Genomic DNA, 21,659 nt, shown 5'->3' with positions numbered 1-21,659 from the left:
AAAGTTGGTGTTAATATGTAAGTGCCACTTGTCGTATGAGTAACGCAATGTTCATACAGTTTTAATAGCTATTTATGTATGTATGAATTTAAGTAAGTACATGTCGCAGAATATTGAATTGTGAGAAAACCATAAATTCATATCACTGCTCTTAAATAAACAAACAGTTGAGGGAATAATAACATAAACTTGCATACATACAAACCAACATTCACACTCCCTAAAACAGAACAACTTAACTGTGTTTTCCAACACAAAAAAAAACAAAAAAAAAAAAAAAACAAGTAAGGACGAGACTGTCTTCGGTTGTGCCGAAGACTTCATACCTTTCATGAACGGGGCTGAACAATAATCTTATCCCCTTCGTAATCTCCAAATAATCGGATGTATAAGATAAGAAATATATAGTGAACAGATGTACATATCTAAACGATTTTTAAGATAAATATAAAATAAACAAGTAAGGAAGGTTAAGTTCGGGTGTAACCGAACATTACATACTCAGCTGAGAGCTTTGGAGGCAAAATAAGGGAAAATCACCATTTAACAAAATGAACCTAGGGTAACCCTGGAATGTGTTTGTATGACATGTGTATCAAATGAAAGGCATTAAAGAGTATTTTATGAGTGAATGGGCCATAGTTCTATAGATGGATGCCATTTCGGGATGTCGCCATAAAGGTGGACCAGAGGTCACTCTAGAATGTATTTGTATGATGTGGGTATCAAATGAAAGGTGTTAATGAGTATTTTAAAAGGGAGTGGGCCCAAGTTCTATAGGTGGGCGCCTCGATATCGCGAGATATCGATGAAAATGTGGACCAGGGTGACCCAGAACATCCTCTGTCGGGTACCGCTAATTTATTTATATATATAATACCACGAACAGTATTCCGGCCAAGATTCCAAGGGATTTTGATTTCGGCCTGCAGAACTTTTCATTTTCCTCTACTTATTATGATAGGTGTCACACCCATTTTATAAAGTTTTTTCTAAAGTTATAGTTTGCGTCATTAAACCAATCCATTGCCACGTTTCATCTCTCTTTTCATATTTGGTATAGAATTACGGAATTTTTTTTAATTTTTCGTAATTTTCGATATCGGAGAAGTGGGTCATAGTCGGATTTCGGCCATTTTTTATACCAAGATAAAGTGAGTTCAGATAAGTACGTGAACTAATTTTAGTAAAGATATATCGATTTTTGCTCAAGTTATCGTGGTAACGGCTGAGCGGAAGGACAGAAGGTCGACTGTGTATAAAAACTGGGCGTGGCTTCAACCGATTTCAGTTATCGTCATAGAATTTATGCTCCTACCAAATTTTACAAGGATTGGTTAATTTCTGTTCGACTTATGGCATTAAAAGTATTCTAGACGAATTAAAGGAAAAAGGGCAGAGCCACGCCCATTTTGAAATTTTCTTTTATTTTTGTATTTTGTTGCACCATATTATTACTGGATAAGAATGTTGACAAAATTTACATATATACTGTAAAGATATTAAATTCTTTGTTAAAATTTGACTTAAATACAATTTTTTTTTAAAGTGGGCGTGTTCGTTATCCGATTTTGGTAATTTTTATTTAACACACATATAGTAACAGGAGTAACGTGCCTGCCAAATTTCATCATGATATCTTCAACGACAGCCAAATTACAGCTTGCAAAACTTTTAAATTACCTTCTTTTAAAAGTGGGCGGTGCCACGCCCATTGTCCAAAATTTTACTAATTTTCTATTTCGCGTCATAAGGTGAACGCACCTAACAAGTTTCATCGCTTTATCCGTCTTTGGTAATGAATTATCCTACTTTATCGGTTTTTCGAAATTTTCGATATCGAAAAAGTGGGCGTGGTTATAGTCCGATTTCATTCATTTTAAATAAAGATCTGAGGTGAGCGCTCAGGAACGTACATACGAATTTTCATCAAGATACCTCAAAATTTACTCAAGTTATCGTGTTTACGGGCGGACGGACATGGCTAAATGAATTTTTTTTTTCGCCCAGATCATTTTGATATATAGAAGTCTATATCTATTTCGATTAGTTTATGCCGTTACGGATTACCGTTATGCGAACTAAGTTAATATACTCTGTGAGCTCTGCTCAGCTGAGTATAAAAATGGCAAACAACCACCTTATCTGAACGATCGGTTGTATGGGATGTATATTATATATAGCTCCGATCGAAATGATTTTTACAGGAAATCTTCTATGATATATTAGAATAAATATCACCAAGTTTAACGTCTATACTTTCTAAATTGCGGCAAGAATGACCAAAAGCGTCTATCTGAACGATCGGTTGTATGGGAGATATATGTTATAGTGGTCCGATCCTACCGAATCCGACAAATGTCTAATATAATAATGTCTAATATGATCAATTCGGTATACTTAACGGTGAGCCTATCTTCTATATTTCTCAATGTTACAAACATCGGACCAAAGTTAATATACCATTTCATTTTCACGAAAGGTATGAAAAATCACGTGGCTTATATACCAGTTTTATTTAGCAGTTAACAGTTGTTGTAATATGGCCGGAACCATTTTTCATTTCACAGACATTTAGCAGTGATAAAATCAGCAATTATAGCATTTAGCGAAACGTAATATGAATTGCATCGTTTAGAAGAAATTATGATATTTGTATTCTTATTTGCATCTCATTTGAATATTTGTTATTTAAGGCAGCGTATTTTTCTATATTTGCTTTGAGCTTGTTATCTTGTACGTAACAAAAAACAAATATTTAACAGAAAAAGTATCGTGCCTACAAAAATGTAAGGAATGCAAAAGATTTTAATTTACATACATCAAAATAAGATCAGTGTTTATGAGACATGGTGCTAGCTATTTTGTAACTAATTGGCTCAAGAAAAAAGTTTAAAGATTTTTGTCAACCGTTTTGTCAACAAAAAAACTTAATTTTTTTACAAACATTTTCTCTTACTAGCAAAACTTTGGTTTATTTCTTATATAACGCAGCACTCTTACCGATATCCATTTGATATTGCTCCAGCTATAACATATTACAGAAATATTAAACTAAGTAAAATAAATACAAGACGAGATATAACTTCGAAGAGATTAAGATCGAGCTTCTCTTCGAATTTCCGTCGTGCGCCGTATAATTTTCCTACGAATTAGCGGGACGGGACATATGTACATATTTTACGCCGACTACGAAAGGCAGCTGCAAGGCAGATTAGTTCTCACTGAGAAGCTTTTCATTGCAGAAATACACTCGGGTTGTCTGCCAAATCACTGCCGAGGGCGACTACGCTTAGAAAAACTTCTTTCTCTAATTGAAAAAGGTTAGCATATGTGTTAGCCGCTCCGTTAGGGGAAGCTCACTTCGACAGTTGCGTAGCAACGATATAATTTCGAATGAGGCCGATCTCAACCCTGGATTAATCCTCCGGAGATCCACTGAGTCGAGACCGAAATACTTTTTCCTTTTTCTGGCAAATGCTGAGCAGTCGAGCATAAAGTGGTGCGACGATTTCACCTCATCATCCTCCATACAGTTGCAGCAGAATGGGGTTTCCAGTATATTGAGACGTACCGCATGGATTCCAATTGGACAGTGTCTTGTCAAAATCCAATGATCATGGATATACCCAATTATTTCGGCAGACCTCCTGCCATGCATTTCCGGCCAGAAGGATTTCACTATCTTGCAAGAGCTGGTCTCCGCCCAACGCTAGCTGAGCTGACTCGAGATCCATCTATGGAGGAGCAGACCAAAAGTGGCCAGTGGAATCCCGAAATCCTTACAGCCATATCCATCCTGTTCAATTATACCGATGTGGACTAAAATATCCGCTTGAAAGTTACACGGGATATCACTATGGCCCGAGATGAAGATAATATTTATCATAAGATAGTTCCATGCAGTCAAAGGACAGTTTTTGGTCCAAAATAATCCCTAAATATTTAACCATATTAGAAAGAACAAAACGTTGAGATTTAATCCCAATACGTACTTTTAGCGATATTTAAGGGACAGTCAGCAGTCATAAATAAAAACGAAATGATTTTATCAAATATTAGAAAGATTATATGTTCGCACTTTTTTAAGCTTTATGGCGTTATTATGTATAACGCAAAGCGACGCGAGGAGTCACTTTCACCCAAGTGAAACCAAATTCGTATCATATAACAGCATTCATTCACTTTGGTGACTATCGGTGATTACAGGTGATTGTCTTACGTTTTTTCCTATTATATAGCGACGCAAGGTGTCACGAACACTCATTTTTGCTGTCAAAATATTCACTTGCTTCTGGGTCGCGTTTGCTTCATTCACTTCGCTTTTTAATTGTCGTTTTTTATAATTTTTGAGTAAAAATTGAGAACCTTAACATTTCGTGAAAAAAAGGTTGAAATTTTTCATAGACAGCCGATAAAGGTTATATTTAGAGCTTCGTTCAATGTGTATGCTTATTTCGTCAAATTTTACGGGAATAAAAAAAAAGCGAAACCTATAAAAATTATAACCAGGGACCCAAACTATTATTCCTTTTGTAATAAAAGTCCTTCAGAAAAAACTATTGGTGGTATGGCCTAGAAGGTTCAATGTGGTCATAATAAATCGTTCCCGAGATGGTCGAGCTTGTACCTTAAAGGTGTTTGTTACCGGAACATACCGGATATATATCCGGTAAAGGACCATCAACATCGATAACATTCCCCGAACCTTCGGGGAGTTTCTTTATCGCTACAACAACACCAACAATTGGTTATGGTTTTTCAATATCAAGTTTCTACTGTTAGTGGAAAAAACTGTAGTGTCCCTACAGGTTTCAAATCCAGATATTTACGAGAATGGATTGGTAAAAAATTCATTTCATTTCGACGAACCGTATCTTAGTTATGGGGTCGCACTTTTATTCTATTCTTAAAAAATAGAAGTCTGGATTTAACTTTTATTTTCGGCCTTATAAAATAAATGTCCGGATTTTAGTTTTTTTGTGGTTTTTTTTTTTAAATGGGATGCATGATTTGTCATGAAAATGCTATGGGTATCCCCGGAATCCCATACACTTTCACCAAGGAAAAGTTTTTAAAAGAACTTTTACGAGTACAAAAAAAAAAACCATTTAAAATGAGAATGATTATAACAAATAGTTATACCATAGTTTTGTCATTGTCTTTCGTCACGATCCTTATTTTCTTAGTTTTATGTCAAAAACTAATTCTGAGTAATAGGAAAATAAAATTAATAATTTTATCGTAAATTTTTTAATAACTATAATAATTATTACTCCGTGCTACTTTTTTTTTAATTTACTTATAAACAGGGACCGAAACTGTTATTCCTTTTATAATATAATTCCTTGCAAAACTATTAATTTTGAACTTTTAATATATTTGGATCAAGATAAAAATTATTTTCGGATTTTTATTTTTTGAGTCCGATAGAACTAGCTAAACTCGGACTTTTAAAAATAAAAGTCCGGAAATAATTGAATATGTTTTACCGGTCGGTAAAACATATTCAATTGTTTCCTGAGGATGATCTCAGAATGAGATCGAAATATCGACCAAATAAAATTGAAATATAAAAATTTAAACTGTGTTTCAATTTTTTAAACTGCCTCGAGCTCATTAAAATTTAATAAATTATAATATTTGAAGGCAAATAAAAATATTTTTAAAATGTCCGGAAATAAAAGTTAAATCCGGACTTTCATTTTTTAAGGCCAAAATAAAAGTCCCGCTTAATAACTAAGAAACGGCTTATCCGAAACAAACAATTTTTTTAATTCGGATAAGCCGTTTCTTAAAAAATAAAAGTCCGGATTTAACTTTTATTTCCTGACTTTTATTTTTAAAAGTCCGAGTTCTATCGGACTAAAAAAATAAAAATACAGATTTTACTTTTTATGTGTACTTTTATGGAAAAAGTTCGAAAAATAAAAAGGATGCATGATTCGACATGATATTGCTATAGGGATACCTGGGAACTCAAACATTTTCACTTTTTCGACTCCGAAAAAAAATAATTATTATTTTCCGTTCCTGCTTATAAATCAGTGATTCTCCAACAACGTAGTAAATTAAAACGTGTATCGCAAATTATATGTCGGCAAACATTGGTACAATTCAGGAACGCAACATCTAAGCCCATTAAACAAGTGGTACCACAGGGTGGTGTCCTATCCTCGCTTCTGTTTAACTTCTACATATCGAAGCTAGCTTCACCACCAGAAGGAGTCACTATCGCTTCCTACGCCGATGACTGCACAATAAGGGCCACAGGGCCAGGCCCACCCATCGATGAGCTAGCTAATAAAATAAACAACAATCTCCTTATTTATAACATGGACGCGCCAAATGTCGACCATATTGAACATCCACGTCGACGGAATCACGCTACCGACTGTCTTACACCCAAAAATCCTAGTTGAAACGTTCGATCAGGATCTACATTTTGGAGAGCATGCAAATGCAATTATCCCTACGATCCAGAGCCGCAATAAAATCCTCAATCCTTTTGCCGGCAGCATTTGGGGTAAAGACAAAAAACCACTCATTGCCACTTACAAAGCAATTGACCGGTTGATTGCATGCTACGCGTCACCGATATGATCGCCAAGCCTAAATGATACTCATTTGAAGAAAACAGAGGCCCAAAATACTGCCTTCAGAACCGCTACGGGCTGTTTTTTTATGTCCCCAGAACACCATCTACATAATGAGGCGAGAGTACTCCCCATTAAGAGAAATGAGATGCTAACAAACAGTTTGTGTTGAATACCCAGAAACCTGGCCATCCCAAGCCCAGGGGCTTAAGGGGTCATCTCCGTAAGTATTATGACGAAATACGGCATCTGACAACACACCCGTATGAAGCAAAAAATCACAAACAGGTCCTCAGTGATATCCTCAAACAGGCGTCGGATCTCTATGCCAGGACTTGTCCGGCAAATCCGGTACTCAAAGAAAAATTCCCAGAACTAGCAGAGGAGGAAATCACTCTCCCTAGGGAAATACGCGTCACTCTAGCTAAACTTCGATCTGGGTACTGTCTCATGTTAAACTCTACCTATCTAGAATCAACCCCGACATACCACTTGAAAGAACATTGAGGGAATTTAATAAAATTCGAACACAAAATATTGAAAAAATAAATGAGAAATTTGGTAATACTCTAGAACAGTCGACTGCTAATACGCGTCCAAAAATATCGTGAGAGGTGTCAAACGAAAATAAAAATATCAATTCGTTCAAAATTTATAAACGAAAAGCCGAAAAATTACCCCGGATCCCTCCGAAACCGGGGGTGGCATCCATATTATTTTTGCGCAGAACACCTTTCCGCATTGGCATTCTTCAGCCACGCGTGGGATCAAAATTAAATGCGTGCAAAATCCCTTTGCCCACAAAATTTTTTCTAGTGCACGACTGTAGGGTTCTTATTATTTTTATTTAACTTTGTATTTTAGTTACTTTGAACTTTGTAATTTTTAAATGTATTATCAATATTTTAAGTTTCAATATTGATTTTCAATTTTCAAAAATTTTCATGATTGTAAAAAATAAAAAATAGACGCATACATTTAGGCGTTTTAAAAAAATATAAAAAAGTTTTGTTATAAAATAAAAACGTAGTTTCAATTACTACAACGACATTACAACAACCACGTGAAAATTGCCGACTTCAACTGTAAATATCTACCGACAGAGAACACATTTTTATTTTCCGCCTTCGGATTATTGTTGTCGAGGTCAATACGCGTCTTTTGACACCTCCCTCTATATTTTTGGACGCATATTAGCAGTCGACCCCTGTTCTGGACTTTTACCAGAAATTTTGTTTGTCATAAAAAATTTCAAGTTTTATATTATGAGAAAGAACAGGTTAACGTTACAAGGAGTGTAGCGTTAAAAACTGCAACGAGGCTATGCCTATGGAAGCTTGGGCGTAGCCCAAGCGGCCATAGTGGTATGAGCTTCAAGGCGCATGGTACCAAAATTGCAGCTGTAGTGCAAAGCCGCAACAAAATCCTCAAATCGATTGCCGGCAGCACTTAGAAAAAAGATAAGGAAACATACAAAATTCAACCGCAACTCGTAGCCAGTTTGACTAAGTACACACACTCGAAAAGGCTGCAAGCCTGCACAACACTACCCTCGGAATTTCCACGGAATTTTCCATGTTAAACATATTTATATACTATATATTTATATACTACACAGCTCAATATAAAAGAGCATATTGGAAAATAAACAAGCAACTGATAAAATAACATTCAAACAATATTGTAATGTTATCTTTTTTTTACCATTGTCAGCAGTGTTTACAATGATTGTCAGGTGTTTCGCTGAAATATTGCCAGCTCTTTGAAACGATGTTATTCCGAAAAAAAATGCACTGCAAAGTTTTCCGAAATAACAAAAGTAATAAGTGGCTATACTGGCTACGTATTTGGTTTGACAGTCTCAGTGAATACGTAGTGACTACGTAAGAGAACGAACGCGAATACGTAAGAAGTTATAAAATACGAATTCTGGGTGAATGTGAATGTGAGTGAATGCGACGCAAACATTCACGGTGACATACATAATAAGGGCCTTAATAGAAATTTCTGTACGAATTTTGAAATAGTCGAAAGCTATAGTCCAAAAGATGTCGAAATAGGCAGATATATGCCCGAAATAGTCTAGAAATAATCTAAGAATGTTCCTTGGAATAATCCTTTAAAGAGTCCCGCGATATTTTAGAAATATGGCTAAGATGGCTCCAATATAATATTTCTTAATTGATATCTTACTTTTTCTTTATTGCTAAAGCTGGGATCCTTATCCATCACTTACCCAATTGTTATTGAGCTGGGTAAAGTAGACTCTGGGTAAAAAAAACGTATTGTTAGAGAGGAGGGCGTAGCATTGCCCATTTTTCATAAATTGCTCACATATATTTATGACCGCCCAAATACTCAATATCATTGGTCTAGTCAAAATACCTAGAGATATAACGATTGCAAAATATTTAAAAAGCAGCAGTTTGAGAGAGGGGAAGGTGGGAGATGAGATGAGATAATTAAAAAAAAAAAAAAAATACTGCTAAGCTAATGAAATTTGGTTTCATGATGCAAAACATAAACTACAAAAAGTTTTGGAATATGGACGTGGCATCACCCACATATAGAAGAAGAAAATTTGGAAGTTTAAGAAGCCGTAAATCAAAAGCAGTTACAAATATTACATTGAAATTTGGCAGAGACACTCCAATTATATAATTACTTTTCCTAAAGGTCTAACCCTAACAAAGTTTGCAATAACTCTATGGTATTTAATTACATTTGACTGATATTCAGTAGTGGTGTTATGGTTGAGCTAATAACAAAACTTAAATAAATTTTGAAAATGGGTGTGACCCGCCCCTTTTTTGTTACTCTTTCCAAAATACTGTTAATGCCATAAGTCAAAATAGAACCATATATGTGTTATTGCGCAGCCTTATAACACTATTAACCACACAAAGCATTTCAAGTGCACAGCTGGGTATATAATGTTCGGTTTCACCGGAACTTAGACTTTCTTACTTTAAGTAAACTTGGTCTAAGCAATTTTTTTTCTTCTTCGAAAACCTCATCTCAGAATTTGATTTATGAACACCCTCACACATTTTTCTTTTAATTTTTCTCAAAAACGCTATTTCTTAAAACAAATTTCTTCCTAGGTTATTCTCCAACAGAATTTTGAGATTGAATAATATTCAATAACGTCTTGATAAAAAACGTTTTTGAAAAAAAAAAAAAAAAAATTATATCTGAGGTAGGTGGTGCCACGTCATAACAGCCTAAGTCTAAATTCACGTCAACAAAAGGTTTTAGATAACACTTTAGATCTCGAATATGAAAGTCAAATATACACAAATATCACTCAAAATCAATAGACTATTATATACTGTTAAAATCTAAAATCGTTAGTGTTTATTTAGTAGGTTTAAAATGCTGCTAAAAGTTAAATTTGGAAATCATCCTATCTCGACTTACGCGATTATGGCTTGTGATCACAGATATATGCTAAATCATATCAACAGTGTTTTTTGTTACAGGGACTTTGCGTTTAAATTCAATCGACATTTTTATCTGTACTACTATAAAAAATATGGGCGTGGCTCTCAATTGATATCGCCAGCAAAATACAATAGCCGTCAAAGTAATGTGTTTATCAAATTTTATCTTGAAATCTTTACTGGATTTTGAGTAGCTTGTAAAAGATTATGAAAAACCCTTGGGGAATGTGTGGCAAGTCCCCAGAGGTTCTATTTGAGTATGAAAAGAAATAGCAGAAAATAGGATTAAGGCACTATTATGAATTTATTGAAAGCAAATATATGTATATTAGATAAACACAATAAATATAATTGAGTTTGGAAATTAGGTTGCAGAGTCAATAAATTACCTGCTGAGGAGTGTGGCTGGTGGTCTGATTCGATGTTAAAATCCAAGTCAAGTCTGAATGCTTCACGACTCGACCCAAGACCTCGTGAAAGTAGCCAGCGGAGAGATAGCTGTTTTGAGGGGCAATCTGCCGACGCTCAAGACGCATGGAAAAAGGGATAACTGCATGGCTACTACGCATGTTAGTTTGTATATAAGGGTATGTGCATATTGTTATAGGTGGGCAGAGGGAAACCCACTAATATGTAAGTCCAAAAGTAAGTGCATATCACAATAGTGCGGCACAGGTAAGTATGCCCGCTAATATGTAAGTTCATATTCTTCTCTGTTGGCGAAGGTATGCTAACGCATAATTGTAGAAGCAAGTAAAGAAATGAATGAACAGTGACTTGGTTCATTTCACTAGTTCACGGACATGTTCGTGCATGTTTTGCTGGTAGAGACAAACCACACACATTTCTGCCTAAAGATAAATACCTTAGCATTAAGCTTAGTGCGCCTAAGTTTAGCGCCTTAGTGTTCACACAGAAAATGTATGCCTTAGTATTAGGCTTAGCCTCGCCATAGAATTCCCTCTGACTTATATAAGGCTTATGCCATTGTTCAAATGGCTTTTAGCATGAGGCCTATTGAGTTTTAAAGTATTAGGGTGGATCGTCCGTTAGGCCAGACGGATTTAGCTGGGTGGCCTAAACATGCCGGTCCCCTTTGCGATAAGCAAACATAAACTAGGGATCATTACAGCCACAGCCCTCCTCAGGTTGCTTTCAGATATGATGTGGTCGCCATAAATTGACCCTTGTGCCGGTTTGTCGCTCCTGGTCCTTCGAGGTCGAAGAACGCTGGCAATAGAGAGAGTAGTAAAATAAACCCAGGGCTTTTTTCGGTTGAATTGTTCACAGGGAACGGTTTTTTAAAGGCAACACTGAGTATGGCACACTACTTCTAGTCACCAGGCGTTCCCTAAGCAAGAAACAAACCGCCTCACATCACCCGCACACGGGAAGATGTTTATGGCTACATGCATCAGTGACTGGAGACGACGACATAGCAGACGGTGAACTAGTCGAGCTCGGAGCGGAATCTCGGCCCTTCCGCCCCGCCCCCCAGGTCCCGGTCTTACACACCGCAACATGGAGTGGAATCCCGGTGTTTTGTTTTTTTTTTTTTGTTTATCTAATATAGGCGGTGCCCCGTCCCTTTTTTCCAAAATTTTACTTAATTTGTAACCTGTGTCCGATGATCAATCTATTAGATATCTGTTATCGGTTTTCTTCAGCAATTATCGCATTTTTTCAATTTTCGTGATTCCCGATTTCGCAATTCCCATATGTTTCGCTAATAAATGATCGCGTTTTTCCATTTTTTTAATTTTCGAAAATTCTGATATCGAAATTCCGACTTTTATGTTATCGATAACATCGAAAATAGTAAAAACTCTATTATTTATTAAAAGAAATATTGAATGACTTATATATTGAAAATGGACGCAGTAGAAATTCTTCCCATATTCTATGCCAACCCATTTTTGTTCCCAACGAATTTGGGAAAGATATATCAACCTTAGCTCATGTTATCGTTGAAACTGATGAACAGACCTACTTTCGGATGGACTCAATAAAAATTTATTTCGATACGAATAAGTGAAACTCACGGAATGGCCAACCTAATGAACTTACATCTACTGTTATCCCTTTCTCAAACCTATTTCCGTTCTAAGTACATAAAAAATTCAAAAGCACGCTAAGATCTAATACATTTAGAATTACATACAATGTTTGTCTACTTTCGATACTTACGCGGATATTTGGAAACGTGTTGTTCGCCTAATTCGCTGCCTTCAAGGAGTGGCAAAGCTTCGTCACTGTAACGCACGAATAACCAGAATAGTGCAAGTAAAATTATTTGCACAATCATTAGGACACCGAATCCAGTTACTTGGGATACAGGCGAGTGCATCTTGTCACAACGGATGTTAACCAAAAGTAGGAAAAGGAAAAGAATTTGAATCCAAGTAGCAATTGAACTGGAAGGCAATGTAATTCTTCACACACACAAAGTCAAGTGATGCTTAGTTTTCGTAGTTCAAAGCCCAGATTGATGGAAAACTCGTTGAAAATCTCACTGTCGTCTGACGTACGTGAAAAAAGTTATTTGTGAATGGCTTAACCACAAAATTGTCAGAGCTCAATATGAGATGGTTTTGTTAAGTAGCAGCTTTAGCACACATTTACACATAACGGTAAAAACACATAGTACACTAACGCAAATGCGCGCGACAAACGAAATTTTGGTGTTTTGTCAGTTCATTGCGTTTCCTTTAAAAGTAAGTTAAAAGTTTGTTTTTTGCCACCACGCGCGTGTTTTAATAAGAAAATCACAAAAACCGTTAACGTATTGGTGAAGCAATGAAAAAAGAGTATTACGAAAAATCGAAAACTTTCTTCTTACAAAACTTTTTTCTTGAACTTCGATTTTTTCGTTTACAAATCTGTACTAAGCAAGCTTGAAAGTATGTGATAAGCTTTTGTGAAAAAAAAGTTAGCTTCGTTTTACTTCTAAAAAATTGTTTTTTTTTTCGCGCTCAATAGAACTATTTTTATCAGCAAAATGCTACGTCCGCATCGCCCAACTGTTGGGGTACATTTGAATTGTTTTAAAAAAATTTCATGATATTCAAATAGCGTTGTTGTGCGAAATTTGACGCTGCCGCTGACTGATTTGTTGATCCGCGCTAGCCATCGAGCGCTGGAATTTGGATATGCATATATATGTATGTATGTACATAGATCTAGAGGCAATTATGAGTGAAAAAATCGGTGCGGGTGGTGATATTTCTGCTTGCAATGTCGTTGTCTAGGGCGGCAGCCACTTCCCACCCTCCAGTAGCGCGGCAGTTACGAATGCCGTTTATTATACTCAGAGTGCTTTGCACAGAGAGTATATTAACTTTGATTGGGTAACGGTTGGTTGTACAGGTGTAAAGGAATCGAGATAGATATAGACTTACATATATCAAAATCATCAGTATCGAAAAAAAATTTGATTGAGCCATGTCCGTCCGTCCGTCCATCCGCCCGTCTGTCCGTTAACACGATAACTTGAGTAAATATTGAGATATCTTCACCAAATTTGGTACACGAGCTTACCTGGACTCAGAATAGATTGGTATTGAAAATGAGCGAAATCGGATGATAACCACGCCCACTTTTTATATATATAACATTTTGGAAAACATAAAAAACCTGATTATTTAGTAAATAAGACACCTAGAATGTTGAAATTTGACGTGTGGACTGATACTGAGACTCTTGATAAAAATTTGAAAAAAATTTTTAAAATGGGCTTGGCACCGCCCACTTGTGATAAAATCAATTTTAGAAATATTATTAATCATAAATCAAAAATCGTTAAACCTAAAAAAAAAAAAATAAATGTAAGGCGCGATAACCTCCGAAGAGATCTAAGGCCGAGCTTCTCTTCCAATTTGCGTCGTGCTCCTCTTGATTTTTCCCTACAAATTGGCTGGACGGGACCTACATGTTTTATGCCGACTCCGAGCGGCATCTGCAAGGCAGATGAGTTTTCACTGAGAGCTTTTCATGGCAGAAATACAATCGGAGCGCTTGCCAGACACTGCCGAGGGGCGACCCCGCTTAGAAAAATTTTCTTCTAATTGAAAAACCTTATTTCTAAAATTTTGATGTTGCTTTGCCCGGGAGTTGAACCCAGGGCATACGGTGTGATAGGCGGAGCACGCTACCATCACACCACGGCGTTAAACCTATCGTAACAAAATTCGGCAGAGAGATAGCCTCTACTATAAGGAATGCTATGAAGAAAAATTAACGAAATCGGTTAAGAAACATGCCCACTTTTATATAAAAGATTTTTAAAAGGGTCGTGGACGAATAAAATAAGCTATATCTTTGCATAAAATAGCTTTATATCAATAGTATTTCATTTCCCAATTGGATTTATAACAATAAATAGGAAAAACTTCAAATTTTAAAAAATGGGCGTTGCACCACCCCTTTTTATGACTATGCAATTTTCTATGTTTCGGAAGCCATAACTCGAAGAAAAATTAACGGATCGTAATAAAATTTGGTACACTAATTTTCCCTATAGCAGGAAATATTTCTCGAAAAAATGGACGAGATCGGTTAAAGACCACGCCCACTTTTATTTAAAGATTTTTAAAAGGGTCGTAGACGAAAATAATAAGCTATAACTTAGCAAAAAATAGTTTTGAATCAATGATATTTCACTTATCAAGTTTTATTGTAGGAGGAAATGGGGAGACATTTTTTTAAACGGGCGGTGCCACTGTCATGTAGAAAAGTAATTTATCTGAAATGAAATGTACAATTGAAACACACGCTGAGTATATAATGTTCGGTTACACCCGAACTTAGACAATTTTACTTGTTTTTGTTTTTTTTTTGACGATCTCGAGAGGCGATTAAGCGCGATAAGTGTGCAATATATTATTTTGTTTATAGAGTGAAAAAAGCGCTTGCTAATTTAATTCTTTTGTTTAGATACATTTTTATTTCATTGTTTTGTGCTTCTCGATAATTATTGTAAGTTGTTGGTATACAATGTTGTATAATGCGATATGGCGTGGAAAGCAGTACTCAATTAGTATACCCAGTAGGAGTATGTGAAAATTTAAAAGGAAGCTGGTCCAATTTGTCTTAAGACGCACAGTCGACAAGGTAACAAGCTAACATAGATGTCCGCGGTTAAATTGTTTCGAAAATCGAAAAAAATTATATAAAAATTAAAGAAATGTTTTCAAAGTTTATAGTTAGATACCTTCAGTCAAGTTTTTCGAAATTCCAAAAAGGTTTTTAAAAATTGTCTTTCACATTTCATAAATCATATATCTTCAAAAAAGATTTTTTCGAAATTCGAAAAATATCTAAAAAATGTATTTTTTTTTTAAATAAATTTTTTTTGTTTCATAGTTTTTCATATATTATAAGTTAGATATAGTTAATCCGGTTTTTTCGAAATGCATACAAAACTTAGAAATCAAGTACTGTTTTTTATACTCTCAGTTGAGCAGAGCTCACAGAGTATATTAAGTTTGATTGGATAACGGTTGGTTGTACATACATAAAGGAATCGAGATAGATATAGACTTCCATATATCAAAATAGTCAGGATCGAAAAAAAATTTGATTGAGCCATGTCCGTCCGTCCGTCCGTCCCTTAACACGATAACTTGAGTAAATTTTGAGGTATCTTGATGAAATTTGGTATGTAGGTTCCTGAGCACTCATCTCAGACCGCTATTTAAAATGAACGATATCGGACAATAACCACGCCCACTTTTTCGATATCGAAAATTTCGAAAAACCGAAAAGTGCGATAATTCATTACAAAAGACAGCTAAAGCGACGAAGCTTAGTAGATGAGTTGAAATTATGAGACAGAATAGAAAATTAGTAAAATTTTGGACAACGGGCGTGGCACCGCCCACATTTAAAAGAAGGTAATTTAAAAATTTTGCAAGCTGTAATTTGGCAGTTGTTGAAGATATGATGATGAAATTTGGCAGGAACGTTACTCCTATTACTATATGTACGCTTAATAAAAATTAGCAACATCGGAGAAGGACCACGCCCACTTTTAAAAAAAAATTTTTTTAAAGTAAAATTTTAACAAAAAATTTAATATCTTTACAGTATATAAGTAAATTATGTCAACATTCAACTCCAGTAATGATATGATGCAACAAAATACAAAAATAAAAGAAAACTTCAAAATGGGCGTGGCTCCGCCATTTTTCATTTAATTTGTCTAGGATACTTTTAACGCCATAAGTCGAACAAAAATTAACCAATCCTTTCAAATTTGGTAGGGGCATAGATTTTATGACGTTAACTGTTTTCTGTGAAAATAGGCGAAATCGGTTGATGCCACGCCCAGTTTTTATACACATTCGTCCGTCTGTCCTTCCGCATGGCCGTTAACACGATAACTTGAGTAAATTTTGAGGTATCTTGATGAAATTTGGTACGTAGGTTCCTGGGCACTCATTTCAGATCGCTATTTAAAATTAACGAAATCGGACAGTAACCACGCCCACTTTTTCGATATCGAAAATTACGAAAAATGAAAAAAATGCCATAATTCTATACCAAATACGACAAGAGGGATGAAACATGGTAATTGGATTGGTTTATTGACGCGAAATATAACTTTAGAAAAAACTTTGTAAAATGGGTGTGACACCTACCATATTAAGTAGAAGAAAATGAAAAAGTTCACTTTCTAGAGTCACCCCTGGTCCACCTTTATGGCGATATCTCGAAAAGGCGTCCACCTATAGAACTAAGCCCCATGCCCTTTTAAAATACTCATTAACACCTTTCATTTGATACCCATATCGTACAAACAAAGTCTAGAGTCACCCCTGGTCCACCTTTATTGCGACACCTCGAAAAGGCGTCCACCTATAGAACTAAAGACCACTCCCTTTTAAAATACTCATTAACACCTTTCGTTTGATACTCATATTATACAAACGTATTCTAGAGTCACCCCTGGTCCACCTTAATGGCGATATCTCGAAAAGGCGACCACCTATACAACTACCACCACTCACTTTTAAACCCCTCATTAATACCTTAAATTTGATACCCATATCGTACAAACACATTCTAGAGTCACCCCTGGTCCACCTTTATGGCGATATTTCGAGACGGCGTCCACCTGTAGAACTAAGGCCCACTCCCTTTTAAAATACTCATTAACACCTTTCGTTTGATACCCGTATTGTAGAACAAATTCTAGGGCACCCCGGGTCCACCTTTATTGAGATATCTCGAAACGGCGTCCACCTATGGAACTAAGGATTACTCCCTTTTAAAATACTCATTAACATCTTTCATTTGATACCCATATCGTACAAACATATTCTAGAGTCACCCGTGGTCCACCTTTATGGCGATATCTCGAAAAGGCGACCACCTATAAAACGATGGCCCACTCCCTTTTAAAAATACTCATTAACACCTTTCATTTGATACCCATATCGTACAAACAAAGTCTAGAGTCACCCCTGGTCCACCTTTATTGCGACACCTCGAAAAGGCGTCCACCTATAGAACTAAAGCCCACTCCCTTTTAAAATACTCATTAACACCTTTCGTTTGATACCCATATTATACAAACGTATTCTAGAGTCACCCCTGGTCCACCTTAATGGCGATATCTCGAAAAGGCGACCACCTATACAACTACCACCACTCACTTTTAAACCCCTCATTAATACCTTAAATTTGATACCCATATCGTACAAACACTTTCTAGAGTCACCCCTGGTCCACATTTATGGAGATATTTCGAGACGGCGTCCACCTATAGAACTAAGGCCCACTCCCTTTTAAAATACTCATTAACACCTTTCGTTTGATACCCATATTGTAGAACAAATTCTAGGGCACCCCTGGTCCACCTTTATGGAGATATCTCGAAACGGCGTCCACCTATGGAACTAAGGATTACTCCCTTTTAAAATGCTCATTAACACCTTTTATTTGATACCCATATCGTACAAACAAATTCTAGAGTCAACCCTGATCCACCTTTATGGCGATATCCCTAAATGGCGTCCACCTGTAGAACTATGGCCCACTCCCTCATAAAATACTCTTTAATGCCTTTCATTTGATACACATTTCATACAAACACATTCCAGGGATTCCCTCGGTTAATTTTCCTACACGGTTATTTTCCCTTATGTTTTCACCATAGCTCTCAACTGAGTATGTAATGTTCGGGTACACCCGAACTTAACCTTCCTTACTTGTTTTAAATAAAATTGAAAATTTCCTTAAGAATTTAATCTTCAATCGAGATATTGCGTAATACGAAAAAAAGGTTTTGAAAATATTTTTAACATATACGTCCTATAAAAATTTCCACACGTATTTTTTCTTCATAATTTTTTATAGTTTGAAACGAAATATCTTCATTAAGGTATCCGAAATTCGAAAAAATTGTAAGAACTTGAGAAATTTTTTTTGTAAGTCTTTCGTCTTCAAAGTTTTTCATAATTCATAACTCAAATATCATCTACACGAGTTTTTCGAAAATCAAGAAAACTAAAAATAAGATAAAACAAGTAAGGAAGGTTAAGTTCGGGTGTAACCGAACATTACATACTCAGTTGAGGGCTATGGTGACAACATAAGGGAAAATAACCATGTAGGAAAATGAACGGAGGGAAACCCTGGAATGTGCTTGTATGACATGTGTATCAAATGAAAGGCATTAAAGAGTATTTTATGAGGGAGTGGGCCATAGTTCTACAGGTGGACGCCATTTAGGGATATCGCCATAAAGGTGGATCAGGTTTGACTCTAGAATTTGTTTGCATGATATGGGTATCAAACTAAAGGTATTAATGAGGGTTTTAAAAGGGAGTGGTGGTGGTTATATAGGTGGTCGCCTTTTCGAGATATCGCCATAAATGTGGACCAGGGGTGACTCTAGAATGCGTTTGTATGATATGGGTATCAAATTAAAGGTATTAATGAGAGTTTTAAAAGGGAGTGGTGGTAGTTGTATATATGAAGGCGTTTTCCAGATATCGACCAAAATGTGGACCACAGTGACCCAGAACGTCATCTGTTGGATACCGCTAATTTATTTATATATGTAATACCTGCCAAGATTTCAAGGGTTTTTTATTTCCCGCTGCAGAACTTTTTCATTTTCTTCTACATATTATGGTAGGTGTCACAACCATTTTACAAGGTTTTTCTAAAGTTATATTTCGCGTCAATAAACCAATCCAATTACCATGTTTCATCCCTTTTTTCGTATATGGTATAGAATTATGGAATTTTTTTCATTTTTCGTAATTTCCGGTATCGAAAAAGTGGGCGTGGTCATAGCTGGATTTCGTTCATTTTTTATACCAAGATAAAGTGCGTTCAGATAAGTACGTGAACTAAGTTCCGTAAAGATATGTTGATTTTTGCTCAAGTTATCGTGTTAACGGCCATGCGGAAGGACAGACGGACGACTGCGTATAAAAGCTGGGCGTGGCTTCAACCGATTTCGCCCATTTTCACAGAAAGCAGTTAACGTCATAAAATCTATGCCCCTACCAAATTTCAAAAGGATTGGTAAATTTTTGTTCGACTTATGGCATTAAAAGTATCCTAGACCAATTAAATGAAAAAGGGCGGAGCCACGCCCATTTTGAAATTTTCTTTTATTTTTGTATTTTGTTGCACCATATCATTACTGGAGTTGAATGTTGACATAATTAACTTATATACTGTAAAGATATTAAATTTTTTGTTAAAATTTTACTTTAAAATTTTTTTTTTTTAAAAGTGGGCGTGGTCCTGAACCTACATACCAAATTTCATCAAGATACCTCAAAATTTACTCAAGTTATCGTGTTAACGGGCGGACGGACGGACGGACATGGCTCAATCGAATTTTTTTTCGATCCCGATGATTTTTATATATGGAAGTCTATATCTATCTCAATTCCTTTATACCTGTGCAACCAACCGTTTTCCAATCAAACTTAATATACTCTGTGGGCTCTGCTCAACTGAGTATAAAAATTTGTATTTTGAAATCAAATATACTCATTAGTGCTTCCATAGGTCTTTGGTCTTTTTCTTTCATAGTTGTTCGCCTTTCATACATCAAATATTTTCAAATAGGTTTTTTCGAAATTCGAAAAAAACCTTAGGATTCAAGAAATGAATAAAATCGAATGTTTCATGTTAAAAAAATATGTACATATATTTAATTCCTTCATAGCCTTTCACATGTCATAAATCGGATATCTCCAATTGGCGTTTTTCTAAAATAGAAAAAATTGGGTTCTTTCGAAATTCGAAAAATTTGAGCGTTAAACCTCTTTTTTAAAAAATAAAATTAAATTTTACTGTTTCATAGTTTTTCGCTAGTTCGAAATTCGGAAGAAATCAAACATGGAAATAATTTGTTTAAAAATGAAAATCAAAATTTTTCATAAATAATTTTTTTTTCCAAAGCTTTTCAATATTAAGTTTTATTTATTCGGTTGTAGGGAAGTTCGAGAAAAAATTAATAAATCTAAAAAAAAATTCTTTAAAAATTGGGTTGTGTTATCAAAAACCAATCAGTTACACGCCAAACATATCTGTCTAACTGTGCGTATACGTAACATTTTTATTATTTGTTTTGTATTGAAGAGTTATATACATACAAATATACAATTGAAACTAATATAAGCGTGTTACTTAAATCAAAAGTTCCCGTAAGCCTTCCTTCTCATTCTGCATTGATTGTCACATTGCAATGCCCGAATCTCCGCTTCAAACTCATAAGGATTGGGAAAGCGAAAAAGAAGAAGAGGTTTTTTAGATGTTGGACATCATATGGTAATGGAAATGTTCCATTAAGCCAAGTACTGTCCGCTGTTCGGAAGTCGTTCATCTGAAAAATAAACGGACCGGAAAAAGATTCCACGTTGACAGATTTAGCTATAACTTTTGGATACAGTCTGAAAACGCCTTGATAAGACCCTTCTTCTAGGTGCTCGAGCTATGAAAATATGTGAGCTTCTTGTGCTTGAAGCTGTTAGTTTAACCAAGATGCCATAGATGACAACTATACCTAGCGTGAGAGATATGTATCTGTTTATATTTGTGTAAGCTTTTATGAAATATGTGTCTCCTTTAATTATTTGCATATTACATTCTCGAAAAGTCTTCTGATGTATCGCCATCTCTTCTTTATTTTTAATTTACTGACACTCGCGGTTAATTTCGTTCCTGCATACATATGTGTTTAGGTTTAGTTATCTTGTGTCTACGCTTCTGTTGTTGTTCCAGCAGCATTGGCATTTACTAGCGGCTTGAGTTTTGGTTGGCAATTATTTGATATATAAACACTATCGATAGCTTGGCCATATCCGTAGATAACCACGACAGTATGAGATCATATATAGTGCTGTAGGCCGTTCGTGTACTCTACAGGTGGTATAGGTTAACACTTGGATTGCAGCAAGATAAAGTTTATGCTATGAATTTACGGTTTTTGGGACAGTATCTCGCATGATATGGCTTAAATGTATTTTGTATTCGTTATAAAGTTTTAGATGCTGGCCATCTCTACTAGTCATTTTTGAAATATTTTTTATCTTTTCAACCGTTTCTGTGTTTGAGTGCGAAGTGGAAACCAAAATATTGCTTTAGTTGAATT

The 21,659-nt window shown here is 35.6% G+C and overlaps 1 protein-coding gene across 1 annotated transcript in view; it reads right to left on the bottom strand.

Moving 5' to 3' along the window:
- Positions 1-13,091, bottom strand: part of Rh50 (Rhesus blood group-associated glycoprotein Rh50) — a 127,476-nt gene extending 114,385 nt beyond the window's left edge. The window contains exon 1 of the mRNA XM_067790210.1: positions 12,227-13,091. Coding sequence (XP_067646311.1) covers positions 12,227-12,386 — 160 coding nt within the window. The 5' untranslated portion in view covers positions 12,387-13,091. The remainder of the gene's footprint in view (positions 1-12,226) is intronic.
- Between the last annotated feature and the right edge of the window lie 8,568 nt (positions 13,092-21,659).

This window comes from Eurosta solidaginis, chromosome 5 (assembly GCF_040869045.1).
Source record: "Eurosta solidaginis isolate ZX-2024a chromosome 5, ASM4086904v1, whole genome shotgun sequence".
In the NCBI taxonomy this organism is placed as follows: Eukaryota; Metazoa; Arthropoda; class Insecta; order Diptera; family Tephritidae; genus Eurosta; species Eurosta solidaginis.
The sequence above is the reverse complement of the archived record's forward strand: the minus strand, read 5'-3'. Positions and strand labels throughout refer to the sequence as shown.